The sequence below is a fragment of the Protopterus annectens genome, chromosome 6.part0 (genome assembly GCF_019279795.1).
Source record: "Protopterus annectens isolate FY-2018-M chromosome 6.part0, PAN1.0, whole genome shotgun sequence".
Taxonomy (NCBI): domain Eukaryota; kingdom Metazoa; phylum Chordata; order Ceratodontiformes; family Protopteridae; genus Protopterus; species Protopterus annectens.
Genome location: NC_056737.1, coordinates 1,915,701,519 through 1,915,715,787, shown reverse-complemented (window position 1 = coordinate 1,915,715,787; position 14,269 = coordinate 1,915,701,519). Strand labels below are relative to the sequence as shown.

General features: G+C 42.4%; 1 protein-coding gene across 1 annotated transcript in view; it reads left to right on the top strand.

Moving 5' to 3' along the window:
- Positions 1-14,269, top strand: part of TTLL4 (tubulin tyrosine ligase like 4) — a 1,780,839-nt gene that overhangs the window by 66,263 nt on the left and 1,700,307 nt on the right. Inside the window, exon 2 of the mRNA XM_044073711.1 lies at positions 4,000-4,082. Within this exon, the coding sequence (XP_043929646.1) occupies positions 4,000-4,082 (83 nt within the window). The remainder of the gene's footprint in view (positions 1-3,999; positions 4,083-14,269) is intronic.

Here is a 14,269-nt window from a genome sequence, read left to right as displayed (position 1 = left end):
ATGCAGCAACTACTTCATGCTGACTCCCCCGACAGGGGAAGTCACCCAGGGATGCACTGGTTCACAATTGGCCCTCTGGTCTGCTTTATGGTTTCCCTCCGTTTCCCCTCCTGTCAAAGGCGATTCAGAAAGCGCAATCCTTGGGGAAGCAGAATCTTTCTGATTGCTCCACACTGGCCTCGCCAAGTTTGTTTTCCCTTTCTTCAGCAATTCATTGTGGATACTCCTTGGATTCTGGACTCTCAACCAGATTTACTGACACGTATATGTCGGGACAGTTCCACCCCTCCCTGTTGACCCTCCGGTTGACAGCCTGGCTACTCCACTTCCATCTTTAGAATTCATAATTTCTCACCAGAAGTGGTTCATATATTATCGTCCTCTCATAAACCATCCACTGGAAAGATTTATTCTAGTAAATGGAAAAGGTTTTCTATCTTGGCACGTACCAGAGGCATTGATCCTTACACAGCTACAATCGCTTCAGTACTGGAGTGTTTGTCTATGCTTTTCCATCAGGGTTCCGCATCAGCCACCATCAAAGTTCAACTGGCAGCGATCTCTAATTTCCACGTAGCGAATGAGCCTAGTCTCATGGCGCATAGACTATGCAAGGCGTTCCTGAAGGGTACTCTGTTGCTCCGTCCCCCGGTGTCCAAACCTATCATGCCTTGGGATCTCAATTTTGTTCTACAAGCTCTTACTTTACCACCTTTCGAGCCTGCAACTACCTGCAAATTGAAATTCTTGACCTGGAAAACAGCCTTCTTAACAGCAATCACTTCAGCAAGGCGAGTTTCAGAAATTCAAGCCCTCTCTATCAAACCTCCATATTTAATCTTCCATAAAGACAGGGTCTCTTAGACCAAACCCTTCGTTCCTTCCTAAAGTGGCTTCCGTGTCTAAATCAATCCATTGAGCTTGCCTGTCTTCTTTCCCCACTTTTCTAACAAGGCAGAATTTAGATTTCACCAGTTGGATGTACACAGACAATTATGCTTCTATCTACACAGAACAAAAGATATCCGGAAGTCTGACCAACTTTTTGTTTCCTTTTCGGAAAACCGAATGGGTTCCCCGGTCTCCAGGGTCACACTGTCTAGATGGATATCTAGTTGTATCTCTTTCATCTATCAAGCAGGAGGTAAAGATCTGCCATTTCCGGTCAAGGCTCATTCTACTCGGGCTGTTTCCACATCCACAGCCTATCAAGGCAGATTGTCAATGGATGATATATGTGCTGCAGCTGCTTGGGCTTCTCCTCACACATTTGTTTCTCATTACAAATTGGACGTGGTCTCCAGGGGCAGGTCTTCCTTTGGCTCCACAGTTCTCAGGAGTATTTTCCTATGAGCCACCCAGGATATAGGTGCTAGGGACGCTGTCCCACGGGTAAGAATGTAGGCGAGATAGGACTACATAACATCAAGAAGTTGAGTAGGGAGGTACGCAAGAAGGAAGGCGAGATGGACGACCAACATGGAACGTTATGGTAGATACATAAGACGTTATGTACTCACCATAACGTTCGATGTATGTAGTCCATCTCGCCTCATATTCTTACTTACCCTCCCACCTTCCTCCTTCCTGGAGGATTTGGAGGTTAGGTTGTTATCTGCAGAGTTCCCTTGCTTAGCTTATTCTTTACCTGGATGTGATGTGTGCATGGAGTACAAATGAGTTTCGCAGCAAACTAGATCTGGGGATATGGAGCAGTGCACCATGGGATACCTGCTTAGCCCAGCCAATGAAAGACTTCGAGCTAGTAAAATCGGCCGAGTCGGAGCCGATATTCGGCTCCGAACCTACGGATAAGAATGTGAGGAGAGATGGACTACATACATCGAACGTTATGGTGAGTGCATAACTTCTTATGTACCTACCATAACATTCCATGTTAGTTGTCCTTCATCTCGCCTTCCTTCTTGCGTACCTCCCTCCTTCCCTCTTCCTCAAGGATTGAGAGGAGTTTTTTCAATGGTTTCACTGGCTAACTTGTTTAATTAGTTGCTTCCCAAGTAAACCATGACAATTTGCTGTATATCCAGGTTTAATAAAGGATTACCTTCTATGATTGTCTAGTGTGAGCTATCTCAAACTAGATCTGGGTAGCTGACGCTGGGCATTCTGGGATAAGGGGTAGCCTCAAGCCAGTAAAGAACTCTCGAGCTATAGAAAGTGGCCGAGTTTTTTACTCCGAACCCATCCAGTAAGAAGGAAGGCAAGATGGACAGCTAACATGGAACGTTATGGTAGGTACATAATTTCTTTTTTTTTCACTCGAGGCAGAACTGCCAAAACCTTGGTGAAAGCACATAACTGAAAACGCAGATTATCACGCAAGTACTCAATTTAGTTTTGTTTAATAATCTTTTTAAAATATCTTAATTTAAGAGAGAATATCAGAATCGCACTATTTTTTTTAACTATGGACATTTTCAAAAGAAAGATACTGTTTTTTATCCTTTTTTTTTTTTTTTTTATCTTATTTGGTGGTTAATCTTATCGACCTTCTGTTTGTTTAAACAAAACATATATGTTCTTCATATGCTTAGTTATCTCCAGAATTGCTTCCTAAATTCATATTTAATTTTTTGGCACCAAAATAATATTTAAAAAAAAAATATGGATTTAGCATGACAGTGATCCCCCTCCACCCTGGGCACTTGCCCAAATTTTGGACACACCCCCTGGGTACTCTCTCAGAGTCTGGAAACACCCCTGGGACAGCCAGAACAGTGGCACGCCCCTTCCAAAAATGTATAAAATGATGCTTGCTTGCTTGTAATTTGGACTTGAACTGCGCTAATCTGCTTTTAAAGATTGTAAGATCAGTAAAGACCATGAAGAAAGGCACCAGGCTCCTGAGAGTCCTCTTATAGAGGTTCCAAGCAGCAACCATTGATTTATAACACCACAGATGTTTTTACTATATCTTTTAGATTACTCATTGATTGTGTTTACAGTTTAGGTCCCTCAGCTCGTCTATTCAGCTATTTTCTGGCTGACATCTAGTGGATCTACCTTCAGGTAACTGAAGGTAAGCAACTCCATCTAAGGAACGATTAGGAGCTGTTAATTTTCACTTTCTTCTCTAGCATTTTGGAAAAGGGAGGACTTCAGCAACTTGGTCCTTGGTCCATATTTGTATGAAGCACTACAAACTGGATGTTCTTTCTAGACCTAGAGCAGGCTTTTCTAGCACCATGGGCTATGTCCTTCCTTCTCTTGGGTTGAGAAAGCTTTGGGAATCTACCTATATGCCATAAAAACGGTGTTTATTCAACACAGTACAGTTGTGTAGGTTCAACTTGCCAGTAGCAATAGATGTTTGTAGATGCACTGCTTTACTGGAAGTACCCTCCCACCATCCCCATTTAGTTGTATGTACTTTGCTCATAGGTTCATAGATTAGTACTAGGCTAACTGCCCTTACGAGCCATTTTAAGCCTAGCCAATTATCCCTTGCGAGACTCAAACCCACCACATTGTGTTTGTAAGGCAAACACCTTTAATCATTAGGCACTTGCTGTGTTTAACAGCTTTTATGTGTATATGTTTGTCTGTGTGATGGATTTGGTTTGGAACAGCAGGTGTTTGCAAGTCTTGTGTTTCTCATTCTGCTCTTCCTTTTGGACCCCAGGGGGATAAAAAAAAAACCTTAGGGTTGTTGTCTGTGAATGGGGTTGTCTTTCTCAGCCGTAGACCAATGGGGGAGGAAAGAGCCTGAAGCTTCGAGAGAATGCCAGGTTGGGATAGTAGGGCACTACTACTTGTATGCCAGTACGGCAGTGTGTTCTACAGACGTCTGTTAGTTAAGTGAGACTTGAGCAAATGTAGTTTCCTTTGTACACATTATACTCAACAAATCTTTTTCTGGCTTAGTGTTTCCTTCAAGCACTAACTTTACTCAGATGTATTGGTGGATTTATTTTCTTCAAGCAGTAACTGTATTTAGACATGACATTAGTAGATTGCATCACCTTTTCCTATTTTTAGGTCTAGTGTAAGTCATCTGCAAGAGGAAGATGAAGGTGAAGAGCTGCTGGATGGACTGGAAGATGAGTGCAGTCAGGAGGATGGTGAGTTCTTATGTTCCATAGTCTAAGTCTCTTATGTTTGATAACTTGACTACAATGCCATGAATTTTAGAGAGGTAAAATATGTGTAGGTTAATAGAAAAGAAAGCAAGCCTTGGTAATATTTTCCATTGTTATATTCATGCAGTGTACATGTTTTCTTTAACAATTTTTGTTTATTCCAGCTGCAGACATTGCTCATTTCCTGCCTTCCATAAACTTTATTCCTCCTCATGAACATTATTCTGCATGTATTTCCACAAATTCCATTTATTTCTGTATAATTTGCTTCTTCCCTTTTCTAAATATTCTATCCCCAGTTCTTTGTCTCCTGTACTATATCCAGCACCTCAGTTATAATTGTGTTATATTTTGATTTTCTAGTAGCTACTTTTTACAGCAGCCAATGGCATTGAACTAGGTAAGGCCTTGTGTCTAGGATATACAGATCTTACAATCCCAGTTTCAGTGTATAATTTCCATGGATACAACAATTTCCTCACGTAACACTTTTAACAAAGCACTTTGTAGGGAATTTTTAAATCTGTCCACTTGTTTCTTTCTCCACATATGTTCACAACTGTCTAAATTTCGCATCACTCCTACAGAATTTGTTAGCTACCTGAGGAAACTTGTCTGAAATCTTCTTGTGGTATAAAAGTAGCTATGTAAAAATCCTGAACCTTTTAGAATTTGTATGTTTGGGAGCCATGCAAATGTTTCTTTGTAAATTGCTTTTCAGTTTTCTTTTTTTCTAACATTCTCTCTCTTATTGCTGTTATTGTTCAGTATTTTGCATGCCCTAATACTTGCCCTATTTTTTCCAGTTTCTGATGTTCATCATATTGATCACTACTAGAGTAGCCGTAGCTATGAGTAGTTGTAGCCTACCAAAGATGATATACCCGGCCAAGTATCCAAAGCTTCAGAGCAGCTTCCACGTGCCAAAACTGACAGCTCAAGCTAAGCTGTCTAAGACAAGTGTGGGTGCTAAGCTCTTCAGAGCTTTACTACCACCAAAGATTACCCTCCTCTGAGGGTTAAGAGGATCGACTGTTGGCTTGTGCTTTATCTGCCCAGCAAAGGAAAGTACCTTTTGAGGGACTGGGAGCTTCCATTTTCTTAATGTTTCATTACTTTCCTCTTCAGGAAAGTTGTTTTAAAGCTGAAAGTGTCATGTTTAATGGACTGTCTCAAGACTATAATGCACTTCAGAGTGCTCATTTTTTCTTTGTTTAAAAGTGGTGTAAGGTAACTGAAAACTTTTTTTCTGTGGAGAAATTGTTTATATTTCTTTTGTGGGGCTAGTGTAGTGTTTTAAAGTGCGTTTTCCTGTGTTTTTTTCTGTCAAAAATAGTAATTTTTGTGGACTGGTAGCATTTTATTTGGCAGTTGCTGCTGATCTTCCTTGGGAAAGAGGCACCATGTTCAGCTTGGCCATGGAACAGACTAATGGTCCCATGGTCTGTCCTCCTTGCAGCCACAAAAAGGAAAAAAATTATGTAAACACCTTTGCCAGTACAGCAGGCTAGCAGTTTGCTTCCGTCACTGGTGGATGACTCTGCTGTGGCCATTTGTTGTACCTCAGACCACTCCTGTTTTACCCCCAGATCCCTCTGGTGTGTCAGGGGGTTAGCCATTTCCTCTGTGGCTGTTGCTGTCCCCACTGTGGGCAAGGGAGAGCCACTCCTGTCAATCGTGGAAGAGGGAACAGGGAACCTTTCTAAGGTTTTCCACTCACTTTGGTCACTGTGAGGGAATACCTCAGAATTTTGTGCCTTGAGGCATCTGTAATATGTGACTGGTATATCTCTCTGAGGATTCAGCTGCTGTAGAACAGACTTCCATTTCATATAAAACAAAGTGGTTGTATTCAAGCATAATTTGGATCTGTGGAGAGGAAACAAAATTTACCCCAGGATTGCCCCCCTGTACTCTTAAATGCTTTGTCCCACATGTGTCCCCTCCAGGATTGCCCCCCTGTACTACTAATGGACAGAGGCAGCTCTTAAATGCTTTGTCCCACACGTGTCCCCTCAGACTATCTATGGTATCGTCCCAGATATTTTTATTAGGGGTAATATATAATTATTGCCCATGAGATCGGCAAGGCCAGTCTCAAACCAAATGGGGAATAGGTTATTTTGAGCACAAAAAGGAAAATTGGTTAGGCTTAAAATGGCCCTTAAGGGTGGGTAGCTCAGTACTTGAAACCTGTGATTCTTATGATGCCTCTGGCATGACTCCACATGAGAATGATACAGTAGTATCTGCAATCTCTCGTCTCAGCATCCTATCCTTTTCATTTTCAAATCCTAGTGGTGGGGTTTGCTGAAAGAGAAATCTTTTGGTTGAGACAACAGATACCATTAAATCCAGGTCTCCCCTTCTCTCTCCCGGCTCCATAGCAGTCAGTCACCACAGACATTTTAGACTTTGCTTTGTGAGCAGTTTCAAGAGGGATAAAAGTGCAGGGGCTATGATACACCAAAGACAGCTGCACACCCATACATATCAAGGAAATGCTTGCCATAATCAAGACACTCTACCATCTTTGGTCCCTGGTACCTCTTCAGGTGGTTATAGACAATACCAAAGTCTTGCGGTACATCAACAAGTGAGGGGGAACTATGTCATACCCCCCTTTGGCAGACTAGCCATGTTAGCTTGGGATATAGCTTCAGAGCACAGTCTCACTCTACAGCCATCCTATGTTCCTTCAGAGAAAAATCGAGTCAGACAAGCTGAGCAGGACCAGGGCAGACCCGCACAAATGGAAATTGAATCCGGGGGGGGGGTCATCAAACATTTGTTCCATCTGTGGGGAGTTCAAGTAGACATTTTTATTCCTCTCTGAACAGTCAACTGACACGATTCTGTTCCAGGACTCCATGCAAGAAGGCCTGGAATTGGATGCCTTTTCTTTTCCTTGGACAGGAGTGTTCTTGTATGCTTTTCCACCATTTCCAATAATGCAAGGATTTCTGATGATTCAGAAGGAATCTCCCACGATCATTGTGATGATTCCTTACTGGCCCAGGCAGCTGGTTCTCCCGTCAAGGGACAATTACCACAAGCTTCCTCATGGACCAAATATACTCTCCCAGTAACTGTGGTGGTTGGTATACTCCAACATCGATAGACTTCAATTGACTGCTTGGATAATAGGGTCATAATTCCTTTTTATGCATCTGCTTACTGAGGACGTGCAGCAGGTAGTAGTGGAGACAAGAAAGCCTTTTACTAGAAAAATAAAATACTAGCAAATTAGAAAAGGTTTTCTAGTTGGTGCCAACAACATAACCAGCACCCATTCAGGGCTAGTTGTTCTCTGTAGAATAGCTGTGAATTATTTCTTATTCCTCTGTCAAAGTTCATTTATTGGCATTTTCAGCTTGTCTGCCTGTGGATCTTCCTCTTTCAGTGCAATCTCCTGTGAAAATGTTCTTGAAAGGGGTTTTGCATAAGAGGTCTAAAGGGAAATTGGAGGCCCCTCCTTGTGATCTTAATTTTGTTAGAAACTAACACTTGCTCCATTTGATGCTGCAAATGCTTATTTGGATGACATGACGTGAGGTTCTTTACATGGAAAACAACTTTACTGTGTCTTCGTCCCCTTTGGAAAAAACCCGATTCCCATGAATTACCACATCGATGGTAGTCCACTGAACACTGAAAGCGTTAAAGAGATCTGGGAACACAGGTTGACAGCAACCTCTGTTTTGACCACCACATTGCCACTGTGGTCAGAAAGTCCTTCTGTGTGGCACATCTCAGTACTAAGGGTTTTGCATCCAGGAAGAAAGAGATCATTGTCTCCTTTCCTCATTAGGCCAGTCATTGAGTACAATGCCCCATTTGGCATGTACCTCACTAAACACATGCAACAACTGGAGAGGCCGCAAAAGTACCTCACAAAGAAGATCCTAGGCCTTAAACATTTATCCTATATGGACAAACTAAAAAACTCAACTGTTCTCGGTCTCATATCGCCTGCTTGACTTAAAGCCATGTCTGACCCAGCTCTGTTAGAAATGCTACATGTAAAGAAATCCCAATCTTTCCCCACCACATGCTTCAGGGACCTCAACCTCATTACCACAATCAACAGAACATGCTGGGAGGGACAGGTTCATAACCCAGAGATTGCCCATGCAATGGAATAGACTTCCCATACATGTCAAGCAGAGCAACTCACTGTCCCTCTTCAAGAGAAATTTTGATGAGTGGATGAGAAATAGAAAATTCACCCCGGGCATCACTCCAGTGGCTTTACTCGACAGAGGAACTGGGAACTAAGGTCAGGTGGCACGATGTCAGGGTAATCCTATGGCTAGGCTTGTAAAGTTCCCAGGGCCATTAGCCTAGTACACATTTATGAACCGGATTGCCTTGACTTCTGCAAGAAAGGTATCTGAGTTGTAAGCTCTTATGGTGAGTCAACCTTGTCATTTTTCATAGAGATAGGGTTTCTTTGAGAACTAATCCTTTTTTTGTGCCTTAAGTGGTATTGAGTCTACTTTACGCCAAAGTATCCATCTGCCCATTTTCTTTCCTGAACCTAAAATTGAAGGAGAAAGGATACTCCATAGCTTGAATGTCCACAGACCACTCTGGTACTATTATGGTATAACTAAATCTCAGATCTTTGGATAAATAAATAAAATAAATTATGAAGGTAAGAAGGGACAACCTGTGTCAAAACGGGCTATTTCCAAATGGGTGTCTAAGGCTGTTGCCTTTTGTTATACTCAACACAACAAAACTATTCCAGGCAGGATCAAGGCTCCGCTTTTCCAGGGCCTTGGTTTCATCTATGGCTTTTTGGTAAGGGTTAGATTTTAGAAGTATTCCTAAAGCTGCTTCTTAATCCTCTGTACATACTTTTGCAAAGCACTGCAAGCTTGATTCCTTAAGTTCAGATCAAGCTTTGCAAGGACCATTCTTCATGAGATCCTGGACTCTACTCCTTCCACCTCCTAAATGTAATTAAAAGTAATTTTTCCGTATAGCTAAGCCTACTACAGCACTGATCAATGTGATAGGACATAGTACAGTTGTGGAAGTTAAACCTGCCTTACAGTTGTGGAAGTTAAACCTGCCTTAACAGTAGATGTTTGAATGATCAATGCTGCAGTAGCTGGTCCCTCCCTCCATCCTCAGTTTTTGGTGTGCTTTTTTATGACAAGGTATGAACTTTTAATTTTTCTTTTTCCTAGCTTTGTCCTTTTAGAGCTCAGCATACCACTGTCTGGTGGCAAGAAAGCCCTGAAGTGCTTCACTCCCAAATGTGTCTTTTAGTCGGCTCAGCTTGAGCTGCCTGGCAGTTTGGGTGAGCAGAAGGTGCCCTGAATCTTTGGAAGCTGGGCCGACTATTGTATCCTTGTCAGGATATAACCCATATATAGCTAAGGCAGTTATTCTAGCATCTACTGTTATGGTAAGTTTAGCTTGTGCAATTGTACTTTCTAGACTCGACTAAAAACTCTACCCAGGGATGGTCTTTCACTTAAAACTCCCATATCCCTTACTCTTTAGTTTTGCCTGTACTTTTATTAGTACCTGTTTGGGAAGGCTGTCTCTCACTTGCAGTCCATACTTCTGCTTAGCCTCATATCCACCCTTTTGCCTTTCCCTCTTTAGTTATTTGCTCCCAGTACCTTGGTTTATTTACTAATTTCTTCCAGTAAATTCCCACCTCCCTTGACTATTTTTTTTGTCCCCTATTGGTAAAATCTCCTCTTTTACTTCATGTGTTGACTTGGTTCTTAGCTTGCTTACTTCTTTAAGTATAATTCTGTATGGTGGTGTGATATGGGGAAGTGCCAGCATAGCCAAGTGGAGTTTTGTAAAGAATGATAAGTCCCTTGAATGTCAAAACTGATTTATACAAGATGCTTGTGTTACAAATGTATAAGAACTGTATGCCATTTGTATATCAAACTGATTTTGTACAGATCCTTGTGCTGAAAATGTATTCTTAAGCTTTGCTTGTGTTGAAATGTATCATCAGTGCACCCGCTGAAATGAAGAGAAATGTACATGTATTTTTGTAGCTGAATTAAATGCATGTTTTACTAAAGGATATTGGCACAGCAGAGGTTAACTTTAAGAAAAAATAAGGGAAATGTAAATAAGCTGTTAAACCCTTAAGACACCCCACAGTGCTGAATAAGACCACAGACATTGGGTCTGGGAAAGTGCCTGTGCCCATTGGCTCAGTTAAAGGTGAGGCCCCAGGCACTGCCATACCCATTTGGATGGGTATTGTGGCAGTCTGTGCTGACTTCCGGTCTCTTTTTCAAATGGGAATACTGTGAGAACCTAGAGGCAGGTGACCAGATGAGGTCATTCTGCCAGCTGTCTTGGAAATTATATTTTGGATATTACAAAGAGAAATTGGAGTATTGTGTATTCTGTCTGGGAAGCTCGACTCAAAAGACCCTCTTCCATAGCATCTTGCGTTGCAGTAGTAAGTAACTTCACTACGGAACAGTAAAATTCTATTAGATTCATTCAGGAATATAGTGAAGCCTAGTTAAAACTCTGTGGTTTACTGTGAATATATATTCAGTATTGTCATTTCCTTTTATTATTTATTAAATATATTTCAAACTTTTATTTTGGCTGATCCTTGTAGAAAGTACTTATCTTTTGAGAGTGCTTATATTTGGTGACACTGTGGGCCACTTAAGGCCTAGCCATCTTTGTGAATTAAATTTGTATTAGTGTTATTATTACGTAGTGTAATTTGATACCCTTTTAAGAGCCTTATACTAACTGACTGGTGGCAGTGATAACTACCTTATAGTCTGGGCAAAGTTGGCAGAGTGGGTAATCTGTGCCAGCCTTACCCACAAGTGTGTGAAAATTAAATTTGAGTGGGTCAGCTTCATGGGGCACGGCACGAAGCACTGGGTTTATAGAGGGGGTGCTGGAGGACTTGGCTTGGACACTCTGCTGAGGATCTAATGTTACAGCTGTACCAGTGGGGAGTCTTATTGGGGACCTAGAGGGAGACAGGTAAACAGACATCCAGACCCTGGGCTGAGTGTGTTCCCTGTGTGCTCTTAAGGGAATTTGTACTTGATGCAGAGAGGTCTGTATCTGGAAATACTGAGTGTATGTATTTGTATTGCAAGTGTACGTCCCTGTCCAGTGTCCTGTGGTGAGGATTCAGACTCCTTGGTTACTGGCCTAGCGTGGGCACCACATAAATTGCTGGCCATCGTGCATTGGTAGCAGTGGTGGGTATCACATTTATTGGTTGGCAGTGGTGGGACCATCACATGCTCACATATTGCACCAAGCACGTATCTTCTGGCAGCACCCTTAGGGGGAAAATTAGCACATTTTGCTCAAAATTGGCACATTATAAATAAGGACAAATGGGTTCTAAATATAGTGTCACAAGGCTACATATTCCATTTCCATACTCTGCCAAAGGCAAACGGCTGGCCAGATCTGCCAAAAAATCAATGGGCAGAGGCACAAAAACAAGTTACATCCCTCATGGACATGGGGGCCATTCAGCAAGTACCATAACTAGAGCTGGGGCAAGGATTTTACTCAAGACTGTTCTTGGTACCCAGAAAAGACAAGGCCTGTTGGCCGATACTGGACCTATCTATTCTGAACACATTCCTGGATATTCCAAAATTCAAAATGTTGACTTTGCAGCAGCTTCTGCCCATGCTGGGCAAGACTGTTTGGCTTGTGACTTTAGACCTAAAAGAGGCATACCTGCATGTTTCAGTCAGACAATCATGCAGAAGATACCTCAGATTCAAGGCTGGTTCAATGCATTACCAATTCCCTGCACTGCCCTTTGGCTTAACTACTGCGCCCAGCGTCTTTACAAAGTGCCTGGCACCAGTAATTGCATTCTGCAGACAAAGAAGAATACAAATATATCCTTACTTGGACGACTGTCTAATTCAAGCAGAGAACAAGGACATTCTTCTAAAAACATCTGGCGTTTGTGAAAAGACTTCTAACATGCCTAGGGTACACAGTCGATGAAAAGAAATCAAAATTAGTACCCTCTCAAGAGATAACATTCCTTGGTGCAAGCTTGCATACAACTGCCCAGATGGTTTATCTCACGCCAGACAATCAAAGGCAACTGACTACCTATTTCACAATGTTGGCAACAAAGGCCCGGTTATCTGCAAGAAATATTCTGCAGGCTTTGGGCTTTATGGCATCCTGCATCCTACTAATTCCATATGCAAGACTGCATATGAGGAAACTTCAATGGTACCTAAAAAGTGTTTGGACAACATTGCCACAGCCTGGAAACCATGATTACGCTCATTCCCTGCCTGCAACAGGAGTTTCAATGGTGGGCAAAGGCTTGTCACCAGAACAAGGGACAGCCATTCACATTAGTCCCAGCCAGGCAGACACTAACAACAGATGCATCAGATTATGCCTGGGGGGCCCACATGGCAGGAAGATGCATTCAGGGCACATGGACCTCAAACCAAATGCATCTACATATCAATTAAAAAGAGATGCTAGCTGTTCAAAATGCCCTGACAGCCTTCAAAGACCTACTTCATTCGGGACAACTACTTACAAAGACAGATAACACCACGGTCATGTGGTATATAAACAAGCAGGGGGGCACACATTCTTACCCCCTTTGCAGACTAGCCATGACATTGTGGGGCACAGCTTTGACATAGCAAGTACATTTGCAGGCACAATTCCTGCCAGGAAAGGAAAATGTTCTGGCAGACAAACTAAGCAGAAACCTCATGGATCCCCATGAGTTGCAGCTGAATCCACAAGTCTTCAGCATGATAACAAGGAAATGGGGATGCCCAGACATAGATCCATTTGCCTCCCCTCACAACTACAAACTAAAAAGATTCTAAACAAGGACTTATCACAGACAAGCATGGAAAGGGGACGCCCTATCAGTATATGCCTTTCCTCCACTGCCTCTCCTTCCCAAGGTACTACTAAAGGTCAGACAGGAGAAACCAAAGATGATACTCATTGCCCCAGACTGGCCACGCCAGTACTGGTATCCAATCCTAAGGAATTTGTCTCTATGCCCAGCTTGGACCTTACCTCACTTACCTTGTCTACTGTCCCAGCAAAACAATCCGATCCTGCACAGCCAACTCAGGACATTAAACCTGGAAGCATGGCGGATAATGTAGTCATACAAAAAACACCTCCCAGCAAAGCTGTGATGGGATGTCATTCTGGAAGCCAGAAGGCCTAGTACTAGAAAGTCTTATGCTGGAAAATGGAAGAGATTCTGTGCTTGGAACCAGGCAAAAGGAACTGATACTACTGTACCAAATATCCCTAAGATTTTGCATTACTTAACTGAGATGCTGGACAAAGGCCTATCTTTTTCATCAATTAAAATTCATGCCTCTGCCATTTCGGCTCATTACAATACAGAGCCACCATTTTTTTCTCATCCATTATTAAAGCAGTACCTCAAGAGCCAAAAATTTAAGGCCTACAAGGAGATCACCAATACCTGCATGGGACCTCAACTATGTCTTGGAAAAGCTCACCCTGCCTCCTTTTGAGCCAGCTGCTACTGTTGATAAAAGTTTTTATCTTGGAAAACAGCTCTGCTCCTAGCAATTACTTCTGCAAGACGAGTTTCAGAGATACAGGCGCTCATGGCTGTGGAACCTTTTATCGTTTTTTATCCAGACAGGGTCTCTCTGAGAACAAACCCAACATTTATGCGTAAAGTGGTGTCCAGTGTGGCTCTTAACCAAACTATTTATCTACCAACTTTTTATCCAAATCCACAGAACAAGGGGAGAGAATTCTGCACTCTTTGGAAGTACACAGACAGCTTAGATTTAACTTGGACAGAACCAAAGCTTTCAGGAAGACAGAGCAATTACTAGTGGCATATGCTGCAGGATCACAAGGAAAGGCTATCTCAAAGCAGACTATTTCTAAGTGGATAGGCCACTGCATTCATTTATGCTGTTTACACCATGGTAAGCTAGTGCCTAAGGGCATTAGGGCACATTCCACCAGAGCTGCAGCCAGTTCAGCAGCCTTTCCCAGGGGAGTACCAACCAGAGACATTTTAGAGGCGGCTACTTGGAGTTCAGTGCACACCTTTACAAAGCATTATCATCTGCCACTCTACTCTAAATCCAGGGCAGGCTTTACCACTGCAGTTCTGCAGGGCCTCATAG